The 20,603-nt window shown below is 38.1% G+C and overlaps 1 protein-coding gene across 3 annotated transcripts in view; it reads left to right on the top strand.

Annotated features, from left to right (window-relative positions):
• The first annotated feature begins 687 nt into the window (after positions 1–687).
• The window catches only part of MIGA1 (mitoguardin 1), a 94,114-nt gene continuing 74,198 nt past the window's right edge, over positions 688–20,603 (top strand). For 2 of the 3 annotated variants that reach the window (XM_039257071.1, XM_039257069.1), the window contains exons 1-2: positions 688–757; positions 4,641–4,754. In XM_039257071.1, coding sequence (XP_039113002.1) covers positions 4,656–4,754 — 99 coding nt within the window. In that variant the 5' untranslated portion in view covers positions 688–757; positions 4,641–4,655. Of the gene's footprint in view, positions 758–857; positions 1,106–4,640; positions 4,755–20,603 lie in introns of those variants that run through there. The other variant, XM_039257070.1, reaches the window with a different exon arrangement.

Here is a 20,603-nt window from a genome sequence, read left to right as displayed (position 1 = left end):
TATAAATTTATTTGGGCATTTCACCACAGATATGATCGGTAATTAAAATTTTTCAATCTGCAGTTCTAATGGAAAGTTTGGACTCAAGATTGCAAATAGAAACAGCATCTTTTTTTTATTCATTCTCCACGCCAGCCCCCTTTGTTTTCTGTGTGTTAGAACCTAAGAGCAGTGAACATCCTGCCTAACAACTCATAGGTGGCCATATTTACGTATTCTAATTCAGTGGGAAACGGAGAAATACTAAAGAGTAATTGAAATCAGTAACTTCATCGATACAAGATTGGAATGCCTCTTAACCATTAGTTTAGGTACTGCGGATCTATGGTAGAAGTTCTTAATTTGGGATCCATGGATTGGTTTCTGGTGTCTGAATTTGTATATTCTGTACACATTTTTTTTCTTTTAATAATGTTAGAGCGTCTCTGAGTGTCTATGTGCATTTTTCTGGGGTAAAGTCCCCATAGGGTTCACCAGATTCTCTGAATAGACTACGATACCAGTTGACAACATTGTAACGATGCAGTTCTTCTATACCCTTTGGCTAAGCAGGAGCCTCTACCCTACACAAAAATGGCGCGAGCGGCTTCACGCGTAGCCCCTCACGCTGAAAGGCTGCAAGGCCCCCGCCACTTTCTCTCCACCTTTCCACTCCTGACCCCGGAAGGACTCCGCCCCCGCGGCCAGGCGGCTCCTCAGCGCTGGGCTGCGGCTGGGAAGCAGGCGTGGGCCGCCAGCACCTGGCCTGTAGCTCCAGGTACTGGGGGGCGGGCGTAAGGGCGGGTGGGGTCGCGCAGCCCGCCCGGGCCGAGGCAGCGGGGCTGGGCGCAGTGGGGCGCGGGCGGGAGCCCCGGCTTTGGCCCTCGGGAATGCCAGTGCGGGTGAAGGAACCCAAAGCCAGAGAATTCCGCACGCCGGAGGGAGGCCCGCAAGCGGAGCGCTGAATCAGGGTGGACTACCGACTGCTCACAACGCATTTGAGGGCCTGGGCGGGCGAGCCCAGCCGGAGTCCCCGGTCCCTTGGTTTAAAAAAAAAAAAAAAAAAAAAAAAGGAAGACTGCCGAGGATAGTGCTGTGGGGGTCGCGGGTGAAGGTCCTGTTGGAGGTAGGGTCGCTAGCGTGGTCCGTGTTTTTGCGCGAATGCCTGTGGTTTGAGCAGGGAGTGGTTTTTAAATGGGGGAAGATACTCTGTCTCTGCAGGTGCTTTCAGTGAATAATAAAGCGTCGGGAGGATTGTGGCCTCAGGGCCCTTTTGTAAACAAAGTTGCTCCTCATTTATATTGTGGAAGGAGGACTTCAGAAGGTCTTACTCTTACACAGACCTTTATTATTGTTCTTTTATCGTTACTGCGACTAAGTACTTTTGCTGTGTTTTTACTCAGTTCGGGTGTATGAGTTTATGCTTGACGTCAGTTTTGGGAGTGGGGAGTAGTTTAGACTTTAATTGTTGCTTAAATTATAAAGTCCAAGTTGTAGAATAGAATTTTAAGGTGTTTCAGAAACAAATTATCACACATTTTTAGCTCTCCAAAGGTTAGATGGAGAGAAGCAGTAATATTACATAATACAGTGTTTTTGGTAATGCTTTAGAGCTTTCTACGAATGTGTATAATAAACTGCCTTCGTGTTTATTTTAATTAGTATTTATGGAAGCAAATGAAGTGATTATTTTTTTTAAAGTTATTCAGTTATTATTTTTAAAAAAATTTTTAAATGTTTTATTTGTTTCTGAGAGACAGCGTGAGCAGGGGAGGGGCAGAGAGAGAGGGAGACACAGAATCTGAAACAGGCTCCAGGCTCTGAGCTGTCAGCACTGAGCCCGACGCGGGGCTCGAACCCACGCATGACCTGAGCCGAAGCCGGAGGCTTAACCGACTGAGCCACCCAGGCACCCCTCAGCTATTAATGATTAAGTTTTGAATCACTCTCTGTACTGTCAAGTGCAGAGCCCAATTTAGGACTTGAACTCATGAACCTTGGGATAATGACCTGAGCAGAAATCAAGAGTCAGTGGATTAACCCACTGTGCTACCCAGGCGCCACTTTAGTGTAATATTTTTGGAAAGTAATACATGCAGTTGCTTAAAAAAATCAAATATTAGAGAAGACTTAAAGTGAAAAGAATGATTTCCTGCACAACCTTATACTCCTAGTCTCATGCTCCAGAGGGCCATTTCTCTCATGTTCAATTTCCTTTGTATTTTTCAGAAATATGTTTATGTCATAGTTTGTTGCTTGGAATAAGTGTACTTCAGTCCGAATTATACTGAATCTAGGGGCGCCTGGGTGGCTCAGTGGGTTAAATGTACAACTTTGGCTCAGGTCATGATCTCACAGTCCCTGAGTTTAGGCCTGACTGTTGGGCTTTCTGCTGACAGCTCAGAGCCTGGAGCCTGCCGTGGATTCAAAACATTAAAAAGGAAAAAAAAAAAAAATAGAATTCTACTGGGTCTAAACATTGTCATTAGAATATGTGTGAAGGGGGGATTAATTTTACACTCTCTGAGTGTCACTAGTAGGGAATAAGGTCAGTGTCAGAAGTAACCTATTGTTAGTATTACTGCGTTTGACTTGAAAGAATACTACTTAATCAGTGGTTTTGATGCTTATCTGGAAAAAAAAGATATTAACAGGAAAAGGTAGTCTACTGGAATCTACAAAAACAGAAATATATGCAGAAATAAGGGACTGAAAGTATAGCCAATCAGCTTTTTCCCTTTTTTTTTCTTTTGTGAGCGGGGAGCATGTTGGAAAGCAGGGGAGTGGCAGAGGGAGAAGGAGAGAAAGAATCTTAAGCAGGCTCCATGCCCAGTGAGGAGTCCCATGCGGGGCTCGATATCACAACCATGAGGTCATGACCTGAGTTGCAAATGAGTCAGACTGAGCCACCCAGGAGCCCCTAGCCAATAAGCTTTTGTAGAGAGATTGCTAATGATTTTTATTTTCTCTTTAGTAATGTTTATATAGCCCTGTTCAAGAAAAAGAAATCTTAAATTTGGTAGACGTAAACATTCTGACTACTGGAAAAGCCTACCCTCTTGTGTACCAGAGACTGATCTCAGGGTTTTAGTTGGCCTAGATAAAATATTCCTTAGGTTCCTTTAATTTTCTGTTCACCAAGCAGCCTTTTCAACTTATGAATTTAGCTCCTACAATTTTTTTAATGCTTTTAAAATTTATTTTCAAAGAGACAGAGAGCAGGATCAGGGGAGGGGCCGTGAGAGAGGGAGAGAGAAAATACAAAGCAGCTTCCTCGAGTCAGCACAGAGCAGAGCTCTGTGTGGGGCTTGTGCTTACCAACTGTGAGCTCATGGACCTGAGCTGAAATCAAGAGTTGGACACTTAACGGACTGAGGCACCCGGGCACCCCTAGTTCCTACAGCGTTTTATCTCAGAGAGGGTATGTTTTGATGACATATGTACGTATTTTTTTGCTAGTGTAGTTCCTTATAAATGAATAAATATGTAAGCTAATTTATACATCAGTAGTATGTGAATTTGTTTATAGTGTGTCCAGCAGGGTATGCAGATAAAATTGAGTTTCTGGCTTTGACAAACATATACCCAAACCCTGAACCATCATGTTTCTGTGAATGTTCTGTGAAAGAACTGAGAGATAGCTTCTTTCTCTGTAGACATCTGACTTCTCTTATCTGACTTCTCTTTCTTTGGTTTCAATAGAAATGGACATTAAAACACTATTAAAATTTCATAGCATATATGTAGCATTTCTTTGAAGATCTTTAAAACAGAAGAGTAGAATAAGTGCATGTATTCTTTTTTGTTTTTATTTTTTTTTAATGTTTTTTTTTTATTTATTTCTAGGAGAGCGAGCGAGACAGCGTGAGCATGGGAGGGTCAGAGAGAGAGGGAGTCACAGACTGAAACAGGCTCCAGGCTCTGAGCTGGCAGTCAGCACAGAGCCCGACGTGGGGCTCGAACCCACAAACCGCGAGATCATGACCTAAGCGAAAGTCGGATGCTTAACCGACTAAGCCACCCAGGCGCCCCTAAGTGCATGTATTCTGAAGGTAGTGAACTGAGGTTACTTTTTAGCCCCAGGAGTCCTGGTTCTAATCAGATTTCTTTCAGTACCTAGACATCCTGTTATTTGACAGAAATAAGTAGGAAGAAATAGGCTTTAAATTTTATTTAAAAGTTGAAATGTTGGGGCATCTGGGTGTCTCGGTTTAGCATCTGACTCTTGATTTGGCTCAAGGGTCATGATCTCATGGTTCCTAAGCTCTAGCCCCAGATTGGTCTCTACGCTGACAGTGTGTAGCCTGCTTAGAATTCTCACTCTCTCTCTCCCATCCCCCTCCCCTCTCTCTCAAAATAATAATCTTAAATAAAATAAAAATGAAAGCCAAAATGTTTATTTAACCAGAAAAGAGAGAATCTAGAACCTGTAATTTTCTAACAAAAATGTGCTACTTGAACTCATAGTTCAAATCTAACTCATTTTCTTTTTGGGTGTTTTGATGATTAATAAACTTTTAGTTCAAGTAAATTTGGCTCATAATTTTCTTCAAGGAAGTATATCATGAATAATTGCAATAAGAAAACATTGATAGAGTTAAATTTTTAATTTGTATCTTTCATTTAGTGGCTAATATGTTTTTATGTTTCATTTAATGAAGGTTATAAGAGGAGTCATGTCAGAAGAAACAGTAAACGAATCACAGTTTTCCTTGAAGACTGCAGTACTAAGAGTGTTTGATCTTCCTCTGTCTTGGTACTATTCTCTCTCCCAGGTAAACAAACAAATATGAAGTTAAATAATAAGTTTATTGCTCAGAGCATAGTATTTTATTTATAGTATTTAAATTTCAATTGAGGTTTTAAATAGTTCAGTCAAAATGTTTATTAAGGTAGTTTAGGGATGCCTGGGTGGCTCAGTTAAGTGTCTGACTCTTGGTTTCAACTCAAGTCATAATCTCATAGTTCATGAGTTTGAGCCCCACATCAGGCTCAGTGCCGGCAGCATAGAGCCTGCTTGGGATTCTCTCTTTCTCTCCCCCTCCCTTTCTCTCTGCCCTTCCCCCACTGGTGTGGGCTCACACAAGTGTTCTCTCTCTCTCTCAAAATAAAAAACAAAAAATAAAAAAAAAAACTTTAAAATGCTTATTAATGTAGTGTAAGACTTAACTTGGTTTTTATTTCATGGCTTTTTGTTATCATATTCATAACTTTTAAAAGGTTACTGTATTACTTAAAAAAAAAAAAAATAGTCCTGAGGTGCCTAGGTGGCCAGTTGAAAGAGCAAAGGACTCTTGATCTTGAGGTTGTGAATTCAAGTCCCATGCTGGGTGTAGAGATTACATACATACAGATATACATACCTAAAGAAATGAACAAACAAAGAAACTTAAAAATAAATAGTCCTCCTTGGAACTTAACGGAGCACCATGGGGGAGAAGAAGGGCAGAAATGGTGGGGGAGAGGGAGAGAGGCAAACCATGAGAGACTCTTGAATGATGAGAACAAACTGAGGACTGGTGGCTCTGGAGGGGGAGGGGGAGATGGGTATGGAGGAGGGCACTTGTGGGGATGAGCACTGGGTGTTATATGGAAACCAAGTTGACAATAAATTATTTGTAAAAAATAAAATTAAAAATAAATAAATTTTTTAAAAAAGTAATTGCCAAAATAAATAAATAAATAAATAGTCCTCCTTAAGTGAATTTACATAGTTTTTATTTTAGTGATGAGGCTCAGTGAGGTGAGCGTCTGACTCTTGATTTCAGGTCTTAATTCCAGGGTTGCAGGATCAAGTCCCACGTTGGACTCTGTGCTGAGTGTGGAACGTGCTTGAGATTCTCTCTTTCTCCCTCTGCCCCTCTACCCTCTCATACTCTCTCTCTCTCTCAAATAAAATTAAAAAAAATTATTTTCAGTGAATTATGTTATTGAAGTACACCTGTTCTCATCATTACAACCCTTTAATTTTTGTCTCATAGAGGTATAATATACATAACATAAAATTTACCATTTTAACCATCATAAAATGTGCAGTTCAGTAGCATTAGGAACATTGTTTTATAACCAATCTTTGGAACTCATCTTGCAAATCTGAAACTGTATAGTAATTAAATAGCAACTCTCCATTCCCCCTCTGTTTCTATGAATTCTACTACTCTAGGTACCTCATAAATGCAATTATATAATGCTCTTCTTTGGGAGACTGGTTTATTTTACTTAGCATAATGTCCTCAAGGTTTATCCATTTTATAGCACATCAGAATTTCTTTCTTTTCCCAGATTAAATAGTATGTATACACTAAATTTTGTTTATCTGTTCATCCATTATGGGTCATTTGGGTTACTTCCATCTTTTGGCTATTGTGAATAATGGTGTTATGAATATCTATTCAAGTCACTGCTTTCAGTTCTTTTGGATATATACATAGAAGCGAAATTGCTGGATCATATGGTAATTCTATTTTTAATTCGTTGAGGAACTGGCATATTGGTTTCCATAGTGGCTCTTCCATTTTTCATTCTATCAGCAGTACACAAAGGTTCCCATTTCTCCACATTCTCACCAACACTTGTTAATTTTTAGGTGTTTTTTTGATAGCTACCCTAAGGGGTCTGAGTTGGTATCTCATTGTGGTTTTGATTTGTATATTTTCTAATGATTAGGGAATCCCATTTCCATGGGAACAGTCCCTTTATTTTTAACAATCGTTCCTAATGCAATTTGTACTTCATTATACTAAAGAAAAATGTACATGTGAAAAGTAGCTTTTTGTTCACTAAAGCTACACCATATTTCATCAAATCCAAGATGATTATTTTTTACATTGCTATGTTTGTAAACTTGCTTATGTGTTAAAATGAGTACTATCTCAGATGGGAGGAATATAGACTAATTTTACATGTATTTAGGGAAGGATGTGGCACAGATAAGATGTATGAATGAGAAGAATAGTAATTACTACCTAGTGTCACTATGTTTAAGGTATTATTTATGTCCTTTATACATAAAATGTCTGTAATTCTCAAAATAGCCCTGGAATTTGGATACCATCTCCATTTTACACATCTGGAAGCTTCAAGAGCTAATTAACTTGTCTAAAAGTATATATAATAATGTGAAATTTTAACTTGTACCTCCTTCATCCTCAAATCCATTTTCTCTCTTTTCCTTTCTCTCTCTCTCTTTTTAAGATTATTCAGTTTTTGAGAGAGAGAGAGAGCTTGGGTGAGTGAGCAAGCAGGGGAGGGGCAGAGAGAAAGGGGGACAGAGGATCAAAGCAGGCTCTGTGCTGACAGTAGAGAGTCCCATGTGCGGCTCAAACTCACGAACCAGGAGATCATGACCTGAGCCGAAGTTGGACACTTAACCAACTGAGCTACCCAGTCACCCTATCTATCTTTACCTTTCTTTCCTTTTTCAGGACTATATGCTTAGAAGAAAAATTGACAAATATGGAAAAGAATGAAAGAGAAAATAAAAATTACCAACAGTTCGTCTATAAAAGCTTACTTGCTATGCTTTTTCTAGGCCTTTTATTTTTGTATATATCTCTGCTCTCCACACCCCACTCCCCATCCCCACTGCCCTATTCCTCTCCACCATTTGAGATTATAAAGTTCCATATTTGAGCATTTTCTGTCATTTGAAATGCTTTCTGAAAATACATGTACTATATTGAACATTTCTGTTTTTGTGTTTTCGGTTTGTTTCAACAGCTATGAATCTTTGTCCAATTTTTAGATTTCATTAAGGTAGATTCCTATAGGTGAGATTATTGAGTCCAAATGTTTGGTATTCTTTTATTTATTTATGTTATACCATTTTGAGGACATTTGAAAAGATTTCCAAGAGTGATTGTGTGACTCAGTTAAGTGCCAACTCTTGATTTTGGCTCAAGTCATGATCTCACAATTCATGAGTTAAGGCCCTACATTGGGCTCTGCACTGACAGCACAGAGCCTGCCTGGGACCTTCTCTCTCTACCCTTCACCCCCCACCCCAAAATATATAAATAAGCTTTAAAAAATAAAGACTTCCAGATGGACATAGCTGCATCCACTGTGTGTAAAGCACTAAGCTAGACATTTTATGTTAGGTACATTTACAAACTCATTTAATCCTTAAAGTGATCCTAAAGTAATATTATTTTTAAAATGTTTTATTTGACGAGCAATTACACTTATATGGTTCACAAATCAAAACCACATACACCTATACATACACACGTGGAGCTGTTTTACTCTATCTCATTTCCCATCCACTCCCTATAGGTAACCATTTGGAATACTTGAATATCTTTCGGGGTTTCCCTATGCACATTTCAGTGAAAACAGTTATATAGTCCTCTTCTTATAAAAGGGAGCATACTACCTATGTTCCTGTTTTTTTTGTACTTAGAAAATGTCCTGGAGGTCTTTGCATATTAATATATGTAGATCATTTTTTTCTTTTGGTTTTTTATTCCTACAGCTACATAATATTTCTTTTAAAAAATTTTTAAATGTTTATATTAGAGAAAGAGAAAATATGTGAGTGGGGGAGGGGCAGAGGGAGACAGAGACAGAATCTGAAGCAGGCTTCAGGCTCTGCGCTGTCAGCACAGAGCCCAAGAAAGGGCTCGAACTTACAAGCTGTGAGATCATGACCTGAGCCCAAGTTGGATGTTTAACCAACAGAGCCACCCAGACGCTCCTCTTCTTTTCTCTCTCTTGTCTTTATATTTATTTTTGAGAGAGAGAGAGAGAGAGAGAGAAAATCCCAGTCAGGCTCTGCACTGTCAGCCCAGGGCCCAACACAGGGTTTGATCCCACAAAACATGAGATCATGACCTGAACTGAGATCAAGGGTTGGAGGCTTAACTGACTGAGCTACCCAGGTGCTCCAAAGCTCAGAGTTCCTGTTTGGACAGCTCTATAACTTTAGAATTATACTGATTTTTTAAAAATGTGTTTTCGAGGCACTTGGGTGGCTCAGTCGGTTAAGCATCCTACTTCAGCTCAGGTCATGATCTCACGGTTCGTGGGTTCAAGCCCCGCATCGGGCTCTGTGCTGAGGAATAGCTCAGAGCCTGGAGCCTGTTTCAGATTCTGTGTCTCCCTCTCTCTTTGACCCTCCCCTGCTCATGCTGTCTCTATCTCAAAAGTAAATAAAACATTTAAAAAAGTAAAAAATAGGGGCGCCTGGGTGGCTTAGTCGGTTAAGCGTCCGACTTTCGCTTAGGTCATGATCTCGCGGTTTGTGGGTTCGAGCCCCGCGTCGGGCTCTGTGCTGACTGCCAGCTCAGAGCCTGGAGCCTGTTTCAGTCTGTGACTCCCTCTCTCTCTGACCCTTCGCTGCTCACACTGTCTCTCTCTCTCTCCTAGAAATAAATAAAAAACATAAAAAATAAAAAATAAAAATAAAATAAAAATAAAAATATGTTTTCAACATTTGTAGAGAGAGTGTGTGTGGGCACAAGTGGTGGAGGGGCAGAGAGAGGGGGACAGAAGATCCAAAGTGAGCTCTGTGCTAACAGAAGAGAGCCCAATGTGGCCTCGAACTTGAACCCAAACCACGGAATCATGACCTGAGCCTAAGGTGGAACTGCAACTGACTGAGCCACCCAGGTGCCCCGGATTGATTTTTTTTTCTTTAATGAAAACAGACATATAAGGTTTTTTTGTTCATTATTTCAGCCTCCAAAAATTGAAAAGTCATGTTAGATGCAATTCAGTTATATAATTAATTGCATTGTGACATATGTCACTGGTATGACTATAGTAATTTTAATACATAATTATTAAACATGGATAGATTTAAACACTTTCTACAATGCATCTTAATTCATAGTTCACCACTGTAGAGTTGTGTAATCTTTGGCAGCTTACTTAACCTCTTTGAAGCCAATTTATCATGTCTGACATACAATAAAAATATGTGAGCACCCCAATAAATGTTGACTCCTATTATATTTCCCTGTGTCATTTATTTAAGAAACAATACATTTTCCAAGTATTTGTTTTTTCATTTAATGAATACATACTCTAGGGGCACCTGCCTGGCTCAGTTGGCAGAGCATGCGACTCTTGATCTTGGGGTTGTGAGTTCAAGCCTCACATTGGATGTAGAGATTGCTTAGGGATAAAATCTTTAAAAATAATGAATACATACTTTATTTTTTTTAATGTTTTATTTATTTCTGAGGCAGAGAGAGAGAGACAGCGTGAGCAGGGAAGGTTCAGAGAGAGAGGGAGACACAGAATCCAAAACAGGCTTCAAGCTCTGAGCTAGCTGTTAGCACAGAGCCCGATGCAGGGCTTGAACCCACGAACCTTGAGATCATGACCTGAGCCGAAGTCGGACACTTAACCGACTGAGCCACCCAGGTGCCCCATGAATACATACTTTAAACAAAATACTTAAGTCTCTTTTACTTCTGTGGTTTTAAGGATTACTTTGGTATATTACTGTGTATCATGTTAATAGAAGAAGATTGTGTTTTTCATCTGACAACCACAACATGGAGTGGTAAGTAGTTTAGTTGATTCTCCAAATTCAGAGTATTAAGTGAGAAAGACAAAGCACTTAAAAATAAAAATCTATCTAAATGCAGTGTGGCATCCTGAATTAGTCCTGGAATAGGAAAAGATCATTAGTGGAAAAACTGGTGAAATCAGAATAAAGTCTATAATTTAGTTCATAATATTGTAGTAGCGGCACCTAGGTGGCCCAGTCGGTTAAGCATCCAAATCTTGGTTTTGGCTCAAGTATGGTCTCACAGTTTGTGGGTTCGAGCCCCATGTTGGGCTCTGCACTGAGAGCACTGAACCTGCTTGGGATTCTCTCTTGTGTGCTTTCTCTGCCCTCTACCTGCTTCTGCTCTCTCTCACTCTTTCATAAATAAATAAATAAACATTAACATATTAAAAAAATATTGTACTAATGTTAATTTTTTAGTTTTTAGAAGAGTACTGTGTTTATATAAGATGTTAATACCTGAAAATCTTAAGTGATGTGTATATAGAAAATCAACAATCTTTGCAACCTTTTTGTCAATCTAAAATTACTTCAAACTAAGGTATTTAAATTTTTTTAATTAAAATAAATTAACATTAAATAATCGCTCACATTTTTGAATGCCTGCTACATGTCAGATATTATTTTATGTATGTTATCTCTATCCACAACAACCTGAAGAGGAGATGTAACTCCTGTTTGTTCAGAGTTTACAGTTTGTATGCAGTGTGTTCTAGTTATCAGAGAAAATCATTTAAAGTATATTTTTTAAGCCTCTGCTATGGTTCAGTCCAGATATAAAGTGGTGAGCAAGACCTAGATATAGTCCCAGTCCTAACTGAGCTTAGACCCTCAGTAAAGTTTGTAGAAACGACCCACCTGCCCCACCCAAAAAGTGTAAGTACTGTATTTGATGAATAGATCTACTTAGTTCTGGGAAGAAGTTTATGCTAAGTAAAGAGGAATAAAGTTATTGGAGCAAAAGACTTGTGTGTGACTAATTATTCTTTGTCTTCCAGAGAACATTAGATGGCAGGGGAAACTTGACAAGCGTATTTAACAGTGGCATCAGGTTATGGAATGGGGAGGGTTGTGAAATCTGAGCATAAGGAGTAGTGTTCTTTTCCTTTCTATTAGTGTCTAGGCCATAAATGGATGCTCAATTCATGTTGAATGAATAGGAAATGTGTCTAGTTTTCATCTGTCTGGAGGTGACAAAATGGACTATATCACCACAAAAAGCCCCTCCGAGCTTTAGGATTCTGGACTCTGTATTTCCAGTGTTCTGAGCAACAATATAAAAAGTAATTGACCTTCTTCTAGGGGGTCAGAAGGAAGTAACAAAACAAGAAATGATAGGAGTAATATTGGAGACTTTCAAACCTTGTGTAGATTACTTAGGATAACATTTTTCTTTGGGAAATTTTTGCTTTTTTATCATGGAAAAGGTTTCTTTTTTCATGAGGTTAGGACTGTAAACTTCGGCAGGTTTTTTTTATGGAAAAATATATAAACAATTTGGATCTTAATAAAAGTGAATTGATTTTTATTATTTTTGATTTTATATGAGGAAACCACATTATATGCCTAATGGAGTAGCTTTAATTTTGTGTTTACTTATTTATTTATTTATTTACTTCATGCCTAGTGAGGAGCCCAATGTGGCTCTTGAACTCACAACCCTAAGATCAAGACCCTTAACCAACTGAGCCACCCAGGGACCCCTTAATTTTGTATTTTTTAGCTCTTAATAGAATAGTTCTCTAACTTAAGTGCCCTTGGATATAGTAGAACTAACAGTTTAAGCAGAATGATCACTTAGCTGTGACTGGGCCTGTGTTAATAGATTATTTTCTTTAACGGAGGTCTTAATTTTGTTATCTTACATTTACTCCTGCAGTAAATAACTAATCTTTACATTTGATCTAAGATTAGTATTTTTTTGGTAATGAGGTCATGGCAGTTCATAAAATATTTTGAAAATTAATAAGATATTCCTAATAATAGAGTTCTTTTTATACTTAATTTAAAATAAAAATATTAAAAATTTTTCTTTAAGATTTTAGTTTTGAGTAACCTCTACACCTAACATGGGGCTCCAACTTGCAACCCTGAGGTCGAGAGTTGCCCACTCCACTAACTGAGTCAGCTTGGTACCCCAATAATAGTGCTATTTTTATAATTTATTTTATTATTGGATCTTTAGCACCCAAATTCAAGGAAGTGCTGTTTTTTTCCAAATCTCATTTAGTTGCTGTTAATACTGAGGTATGGTTCTTGAGTGAAAAACAGAAACGGAAAGAAATAAAAATTTCCTGAAGAGAAATTATTTAGGAGAATAATTCTTTTTTAAAAAATGTTTGTTTATTTTTGAGAAAGACAAAGAGCAAGCAGGAGCAGGTAAGCAGGTCCTGTGCTGTCAGTGCAGAGCCTGACATAGGGCTCAACTCACAAACCATGAGATCATGACCTGAGCTGAAGTTGGACCCTTAACTGACTAAGCCACCCAGGTGCCCCAATTCTTTTTTTTCCTTAAATGTTTTTATGTATATGTATATATACATACATATATATATATATATTCTTTATACATATATATATATTTTATATATGTATATATATATATATTTTTTTTTTGAGAGAGGAAGCGAATGAGTGCAAGTGGGAAGGGGCAGAGAGAGAGAGGGAGACAGAGAATCTGAAGCAGACTCCAGGCTCCAAGCTGTCAAGCACAGACCCCAATGCAGGGGTCAAACTCATAAACCATGAGATCATGACCTGAGCCGAAGTTGGATGCTTAACCAACTGAGCCACCCAGGTACCCCAATTCTTAAAGATTATTAAGGGAAAATAATTTGAGGCAATAGGAATGTTCTAATTTTTCTGGATAGTGTTGAAGGAATTTAAATGGACTTAGGAAAAAAGTAGAGTAAGAATAGTTATAACTTTTTTGTTAGATCATAGTCGCTGAGGCCAAATGCTAATGGTAAATTGAAGTAAATAACTTGTAGTATTTCAGAAAATGAGCGATTTTTTTGAAGTTATGTGTAGATGCTATTTCAAAAATGGCTTTATGGAGATATAACTGACACATATTACACTGTCCATATTTAAAGTATACAATTTAATGGGCGCCTGGGTGGCTCAGTCAGTGGAGCATTTGGCTCCTGATTTCAGCTCAGGTCATGATCCCAGGGTCATAGGATCGAGCCCTGCATTGAGCACTGCACTGAGTATGGAGCCTGCTTAAGTTTCTCTGTCACTCTTTGCCCCTCCCTCCAATGATCTCTCTCTCTTTAAAGGAAAGAATTACAATTTAAATTATGACATAAATTTGTGTGTACCTGTGCAATTTTTGATTCTTGCCACAGATTAATGAACATATCCGTAATCTCCAAAAGTTTCTTCTTTCCCTTTGTAATCTCTCCCTTTGCATCTCCTTGCCCCGCTCTCCTCCCTCTCTTTCCCCCAGGCAACCACGGATCTGCTTTTTGTCACTCCAGATTAATTTGAATTTTCTGTCTTATATAAAATGGAATTATATAATATGTACTTTGTCTTTTTTTTTCCACTTAGTCTGATTATATTTAAATGTATACGTGTTGTATGTATCAGCAGTTTGTTTACCCATTCATCTGTTGATGGACATCTGGGTTGTTTCCTGTTTTGTGTTTCAATTGTAAGTAGAGTTGCTTTGAACAACATACAAAGACTTGTATGGACATATGCTTTCATTTCTCTTGGGTAAGTACTTAAGAGTAGAATGACTGAATCACAAGATAGGGATATATTTAATTTTTAAAGATAATGCCAGACTTCTTCCAAAGTGTCTATATCACTGGTATGGCCAGTCTTTTAATTTTAGCCATTCTAATATAGGTATGTAGTAGAATCTTGTGGTTTTATTTTTATTTAAGTTTTTAATTTTTTAATGTATATTTATTTTGAGAGAGAGAAGAAGAGCACAAACGAGGGAGGGTCAGAGAGGTGGAGACACAGAATCTAAAGCAGGTTCCAGGCTCTGAGCTGTTAGCACAGAGCCTGATGCAAGGCTTGAACTTGTGAAATCTGAGATCATGGCCAGAGCCTAAGTTGGATGCTCGACCGACTAAGTCACCCAGGCATCCCTCTTGTTGCGGTTTTAATTTTATTTTCCATGGTGACCAGTAATGTTGAACATATTTTCATGTGCTAGTTTGCCACGCGTAAGTCTTCTTTGTTGTTGTGTCTGTTTAGAGCATTTTCCCATTTTTTAATTGGGTTTTTTGTTGTCTTATTAAGTTTTGAGAATTCTTTATATACCCTGGGTACAATTCCTTTTTAGATATATGATTTACAACTATTTTCTCCTAGTCTGTAGATTGTCTAAGTAGAATACTTCTAAACAGTGCCTTTTATTTAATTTTTATTTTTATATATTTATTTTGTTATTTTAGTTTTAGAGAGAGAGTGTGAGTGGAGGAGAGGGGCAGAGAGAGAGGGAGAGAGAAAGACAGAAAGGGAGATAAAGAGAGAGAAAATCCCAAGTAGGCACCACATTCAGGGCAGAGCCTCATGTGAGTTTCGGTCCTCTGACCCTCGGATCATGACCTGAGCTGAAATCAAGAGTCGGATGCTCAACCAACTGAGCCACCCGCCTAAGTGCACCTATTCACCTATCTATCTATCTATCTATCTATTTATTTATTTATTTATTTATTTGAGAGAGAGAGACAGAGCACACGCGAGAGAGCACATGAACTGGGGAGAGGGGCAGAGAGGGAGAGAGAGAGAATCTCAAGCAGGCTCCATGCTCAGCATGGGGCCTCACAAGGGGCTTTATCTCAGGACTGCAAGATCATGACCTGAGCCAAAATCAAGAGTTCAGTGCTTAACTGACTGAGCCACTCAGACATCCCCTTTTCAAATTATTATTATTATCATCATTATTATTATTTTAAACAGTGCCTTTTACAAAAATTTTTTAATGTTTATTTTTGAGAGAAAGAGCACCAAGCTGGGGAGAGGCAGAGAGAATGAGACACAGAATCTGAAGCAGGCTTCAGGCTCTGAGCTGTCAGCACAGAACCCTACATGGGGCTTGAACCCATGAACCATGAGATCATGACCTGAGTGAAAGTCCAGTGCTTAGCCAACAGAGCCCCCCAGGCACCCCTTTAAACAATGCCTTTTAAAGAGCAGAAGTTTTTGATTCTGAAGTCTGTTTGTCAACTTTTCTTTTTTAAAAAATGAATCAGGCTCTTCGTGTCATCTCTAAGAAATATTTGCCTGAAGATCACAAAGATTTTCTCCTATGCTTTCTTCTAGAACTTTTATAGTTTTAGAATTTGTTCTTATAGTTTTAAGTTTATGATCTGTGAATGAATTATTGTATGTAGTGTGGAATTATACAGCATATAATCTTTTGGAATTGGCTTTTTTCACTTTACATAATGCATTTGCGATTCATTCACATTGTTGTGCATCTGAATATTATGCCTTTTTTTATTGCTGAGTATTCCAGTGTATGGATGTAACACGTAGCCATTTATCTGTTGAAGGATACCCAGGTAGTTTGAGTTTGGGTGATTTCAAGGTTACATAGATTTTCTGTTTTCTTCTAAAATTTTCTTCCTTAAATTTCCTTTTTACTTTGAACAAAAATAGGATAACTGTATTTATGCAGGTTTATTTCTGAATTCTATTCTGTTGTACTGATCTATATGTCTATAATAATACCACATTCTCTTAATTATTATAGCTTTATTGTTAAGTCTTGAAATTGGCTAGAGTATGTTCTCCAACTTTGTTCTTTTTCAGAGTTATTTTGGTTATCCTACTTCCTTTGCCTTTCTTCAATTTTTTTTAATAATAAGCTACCAATATCTACAAACATTTTTGCTGGGATTTTGATTATTTTCTGTTGATCAAATTGGAGAGAATGACATTTTAAAATCCATGAACATAATGCATCTCCTTTTATCTTTGTTGATTTCTTTCATCAGTGTTTTGCTGTTAACTGATTTTGTTAAATTTTCTCTAAGTATTTTTTCTTTTACTTTTTTCTTTTACTTGGTGAAGTTATTAGTAGCATTGATTTTTTTTAATGTTTATTTTTGAGAGAGACAAAAAGCATGCACGTGAACTGAGGAGGGGCAGAAAGAGAGAGAGACAGAGGATGCAGAGCAGGCTCCACACTGTCAATGGAGAGCCCAATGCAGGCCTTGAACTCAATAACCATGAGATCATGACCTGAGCTGAAGTCGGATGCTTAACCACTTAGGCCACCTAGGTGCCCCAGTAGTATTGCTTTTTAATTTTCAAATTCCAGTTGCTTATTGCTGTCATTGACTTTGTAGCCTTTTTACTTACCAGTTCTAGGAGATTTTTGGGTAGATTCTTTGGGATTTTCCATGTAGACAATCAGGTTGTCTGTAAATAGAGAGGTTTTTTTTTTTCCCCCAATGTGTATTTCTTTTATTCTTTTTTCTTGACTTTTGGCTCTGGGTGTTACTTCTAATATGATGTTGGTTATGGTGGCTTCAGGCATTCCTTGGCTGTGGCAGCATAACTGTAATCTCTGTCTCCCTCTTTGTGTCTCTATGTGTCCTTTAATCCCTTATAATGACACTCATTGGACTTATGGTCCATCTTAATTCTTACCTTAATTACATTGGCAAAGATCTTCTTTTTAAATAAGATCAAATTATTTTTTCTTTTCTTTTTTTTTTCCTCTTCTTTTTTTTTTTTTTTTTTTTTAATGTAGGCTCTTGCCCAGCATGGAGCCCAATACCAGGTTGAACTCACAACCCTGAGATCAAGACCTGAGCTGAGATCAAAAGTCAGATTCTTAACCAGCTGGGCCACCTAGGTGTCCCATATATGACCATACTCTGATATTCAAGGTGATCATGAATTTTGAGGGGATACTATTTAATGCACACACCTCCTAATCCTAATTAGCTGAGAGTTTTTAAGAAATCATGATTGGATATTGAATATTTTCAAATGTTCTTTTTTATTTTTTTTAATTTTTAAGTTTATTTATTTTGAGAGAGACAGAGTGGGGGAGGAGAGGAGGGAGAGGGAGAGAGAATCCTAAGCAGCCTCCACCCTGAGAGCACAGAGCCCAATGTGCTCCTGAGATCATGTCCTGAGCCAAAACCAAGAGTCAGATACTTAACTGACTGAGCCACGCAGGTGCCCCTCAGATGTTCTTTTTGAGTCCATTGAGATTATATTATGGCTTTTCTTCTTGGTTTGTTATTATGGTAAATTAAACATTGATTTTTAAATGTGGAACCAGATTTATATTCCTAGGATATACAGGGCTTGGTCATATATAGTTTTCATTTTTTTAGGTTTGTTTGAGAGGTGAAGGAGGGGCAGAAGCAGTGCTTCAGCATGGAGCCTGACATGGGGCACGATCCCACAAACCTTGAAATCTTGACCTGAGCAGAAACCAAGAGTCAGATTCTTAACTGACTGAGCCACCCAGGCACCCTTATCGGATATATTTCATATGTTGCTGGATTCAATGTGTTACTATTTTGTGAAGGACTTTTAAAAAGTCTATCTACATTATAAATATTAATCTAATTTTTTTGTAACATTTTTGGTTTGATAGTAATAGTAATGCTGGCTTCAAATATGATTGGGAAGTATTCCCTCATTGAATGGAATTGATATTTCTTTCTTAAATATTTGGTAAAAATTGCCCTATAGTCTTATTAAAAGATTTTATTTAACTACATATTCGATTTCTTTAGTACGTATGTAACCATTCATTCTGTTTCTTCCTGAGTGAATTTATGGGCATAGAGTTCTTCATAGTAATCCTTTTCATATCCATGAAATCTTTAGTGACAATGCCTATTTCATTTCTGATTTTAGTAATATGTGTCTTCATCTTTTCTCTCTTTCTTTCTCCCTCTCTTTTGTTGTGGTCAGACTCGCTTCAGGTTTGTCAGTTTTACTGAATTTTTTTTTTTTTTTGCCAAAACCTGGGAGTGAACTTGTTGATTTTTTAAATCAGCTTTTGGTTTTATTGATTTAGTTTTCTATTTCATTGATTTCTGTTTAGTCTTTATTATATCCTGTCTTCTACTTGCTTTGGATTGGATTTGTTCTGTTTTTTAGTTTCTTTTTTTTTAATGTTTTATTTATTTCTGAGAGAGAGAGAGAGAAAGAGACAGCGTGAGCAAGGGAGGGTCAGATAGAGAGGGAGATACAGAAGCTGAAGCAGGCTCCAGGCTCTGAGCTCGCTGTCAGCACAGAGCCTGATGCAGGGCTCAAACCCACAAATCGAACTGTGAGATCAGGACCTGAGCCTAAGTCAGACGCTTAAACTGACTGAGCCACCCAGGTGCCCCTGTTTTCTAGTTTTTTAAGGTAAAAACTGAGATTATACATTTTATACCTTACTTCTTTAATATAAATGTTTAGTGCTGTGTATTTCCTTTGAAAGTTAAAGCTGCATTCTACAGTTTATGTCTTTCGTTCTTTTGAGGGAATAGCAAAGGGTATTGATACAGTTCATGCCCCTCACAAACTCCTGTTTCCCTCCCCCCAAGTTCTGCACCGTTAGGGAGACTTAGGACTCCTACAGTCTTTTCTGTGAGTAGTGCCTGGTGGGATTCGTCAAGGTAAAACCTGCAAAAAGTATCAATTACCTCCATATCTGCAGCATCCCCCCTGCTCTTGGGGGTGCTTAACCCTCTCTCACCAATGCTTACTGTCTCCACCAATTTACTAACCATACTAGCTGAGCTCTTCTTACAGCTTTCCTGCTGTGTTTTATCTCTGCATGCCAATGCTTATGCCCTATCTCTCCCTGCAGATACCTGTGTCTCCTTAATTTGGGGGCCAGTTGATTGCCCTCTGTCCTCAGCATTGTGATGGGTTCAAGAAAAATTGAGAACGTGGCATTTGTCTGGCTTTTTTGTTGTTGTACAGCTGGAAGTGACACTCTTTCCAGCCCTCTACACCCTAAGATTATAGCTTTATTTTATAGTTCTCCTGTATTTTAGGTAATTGTGTCTGTCCCCCAAGACAAATTACCTCTTGCTTTGATGTGAATACTTAGCATATACTTATTGTGACTGTATTTGTCTCTACTATAACATACTGCTTGAAGGAGGCAAGATCTGTGGCCTCTATGTCTAGTGCTTCCTGATCAATAAAAGACATTTGATAGTTGCTTTTTGAATAGAATTGCAATAAGATTTTAATTCTAATTTTCATAGCACAGTGCAGTACTTTGTAAAATGCTGAGTAAATATTTGTTGAATAATTCATGCATAAAAGGGCTTATTTAGATAGTATTTAGAAATCAAGTTAATTTATGTTTGCTCAAATTTCCAGAGATTAAAAAAATTTGGTTTCAACACTCTGAACTGGGGCACCTGGGTGGCTCAGTCAGTTAAGCAACCAACTTAGCTCAGGTCGTGATCTCACAGTTTGTAGTTTTGAGCCCCGCATAGGGCTCTGTGCTGATAGCTCGCAGCCTGGAACCTGCTTCAGATTCTGTGTCTCCTTCTCTCTCTCTGCCCCTCCTCCACTCATGCTCTATTTCTCTCCCTTTCAAAAATAAATAAACATTAAAAATAAATACATAAATAAATCTCTGAATTAATCATTCCTGTCATTTAAAATCTTGCTTTCATTCAGTTAGTTGCATGAATTAATCATTAATGGTTCAACAGGTTTTAATGGAGTTGAATTATTTTGTGCTTCTTTTGACTTTTGTGGTAACACTATTTACCTAAGACTTTCAGAAATTAATATATTAATACATTTTATTTGTTTTTAAAAAAATGGCATTCAGAGTGACAGCTTTCATTCATTCAAAGAGTGAAATAATGTTCTTTTGGTGGTAGTTAGAACTAGGTTATCTTAAGAATAAGTTTTCCTCGGGGCACCTAGGTGGCTCAGTCAGGTGAGCGTCCTACTTCGGCTCAGGTTATGATCTCACTGTTTGTGGGTTTGAGCCCCTATTGGGCTCTGTGCTGGCAGCTCAGCCTGCTTTGGATTCTGTGTCTCCCTCTCTCTCTGCCCCTCCCCTGCTCACACTTTGGTCTCTGTCTCTCAAAAATAAATAAACATTAAAAAAAAAAAGGAATATGTTTTCCTTTGGGGGCGTCTCGGT

The sequence above is a fragment of the Hyaena hyaena genome, unplaced genomic scaffold (assembly GCF_003009895.1).
Source record: "Hyaena hyaena isolate Hyena2069 unplaced genomic scaffold, ASM300989v1 scaffold_601, whole genome shotgun sequence".
Lineage (NCBI taxonomy): Eukaryota > Metazoa > Chordata > Mammalia > Carnivora > Hyaenidae > Hyaena > Hyaena hyaena.
The sequence above is the reverse complement of the archived record's forward strand: the minus strand, read 5'-3'. Positions and strand labels throughout refer to the sequence as shown.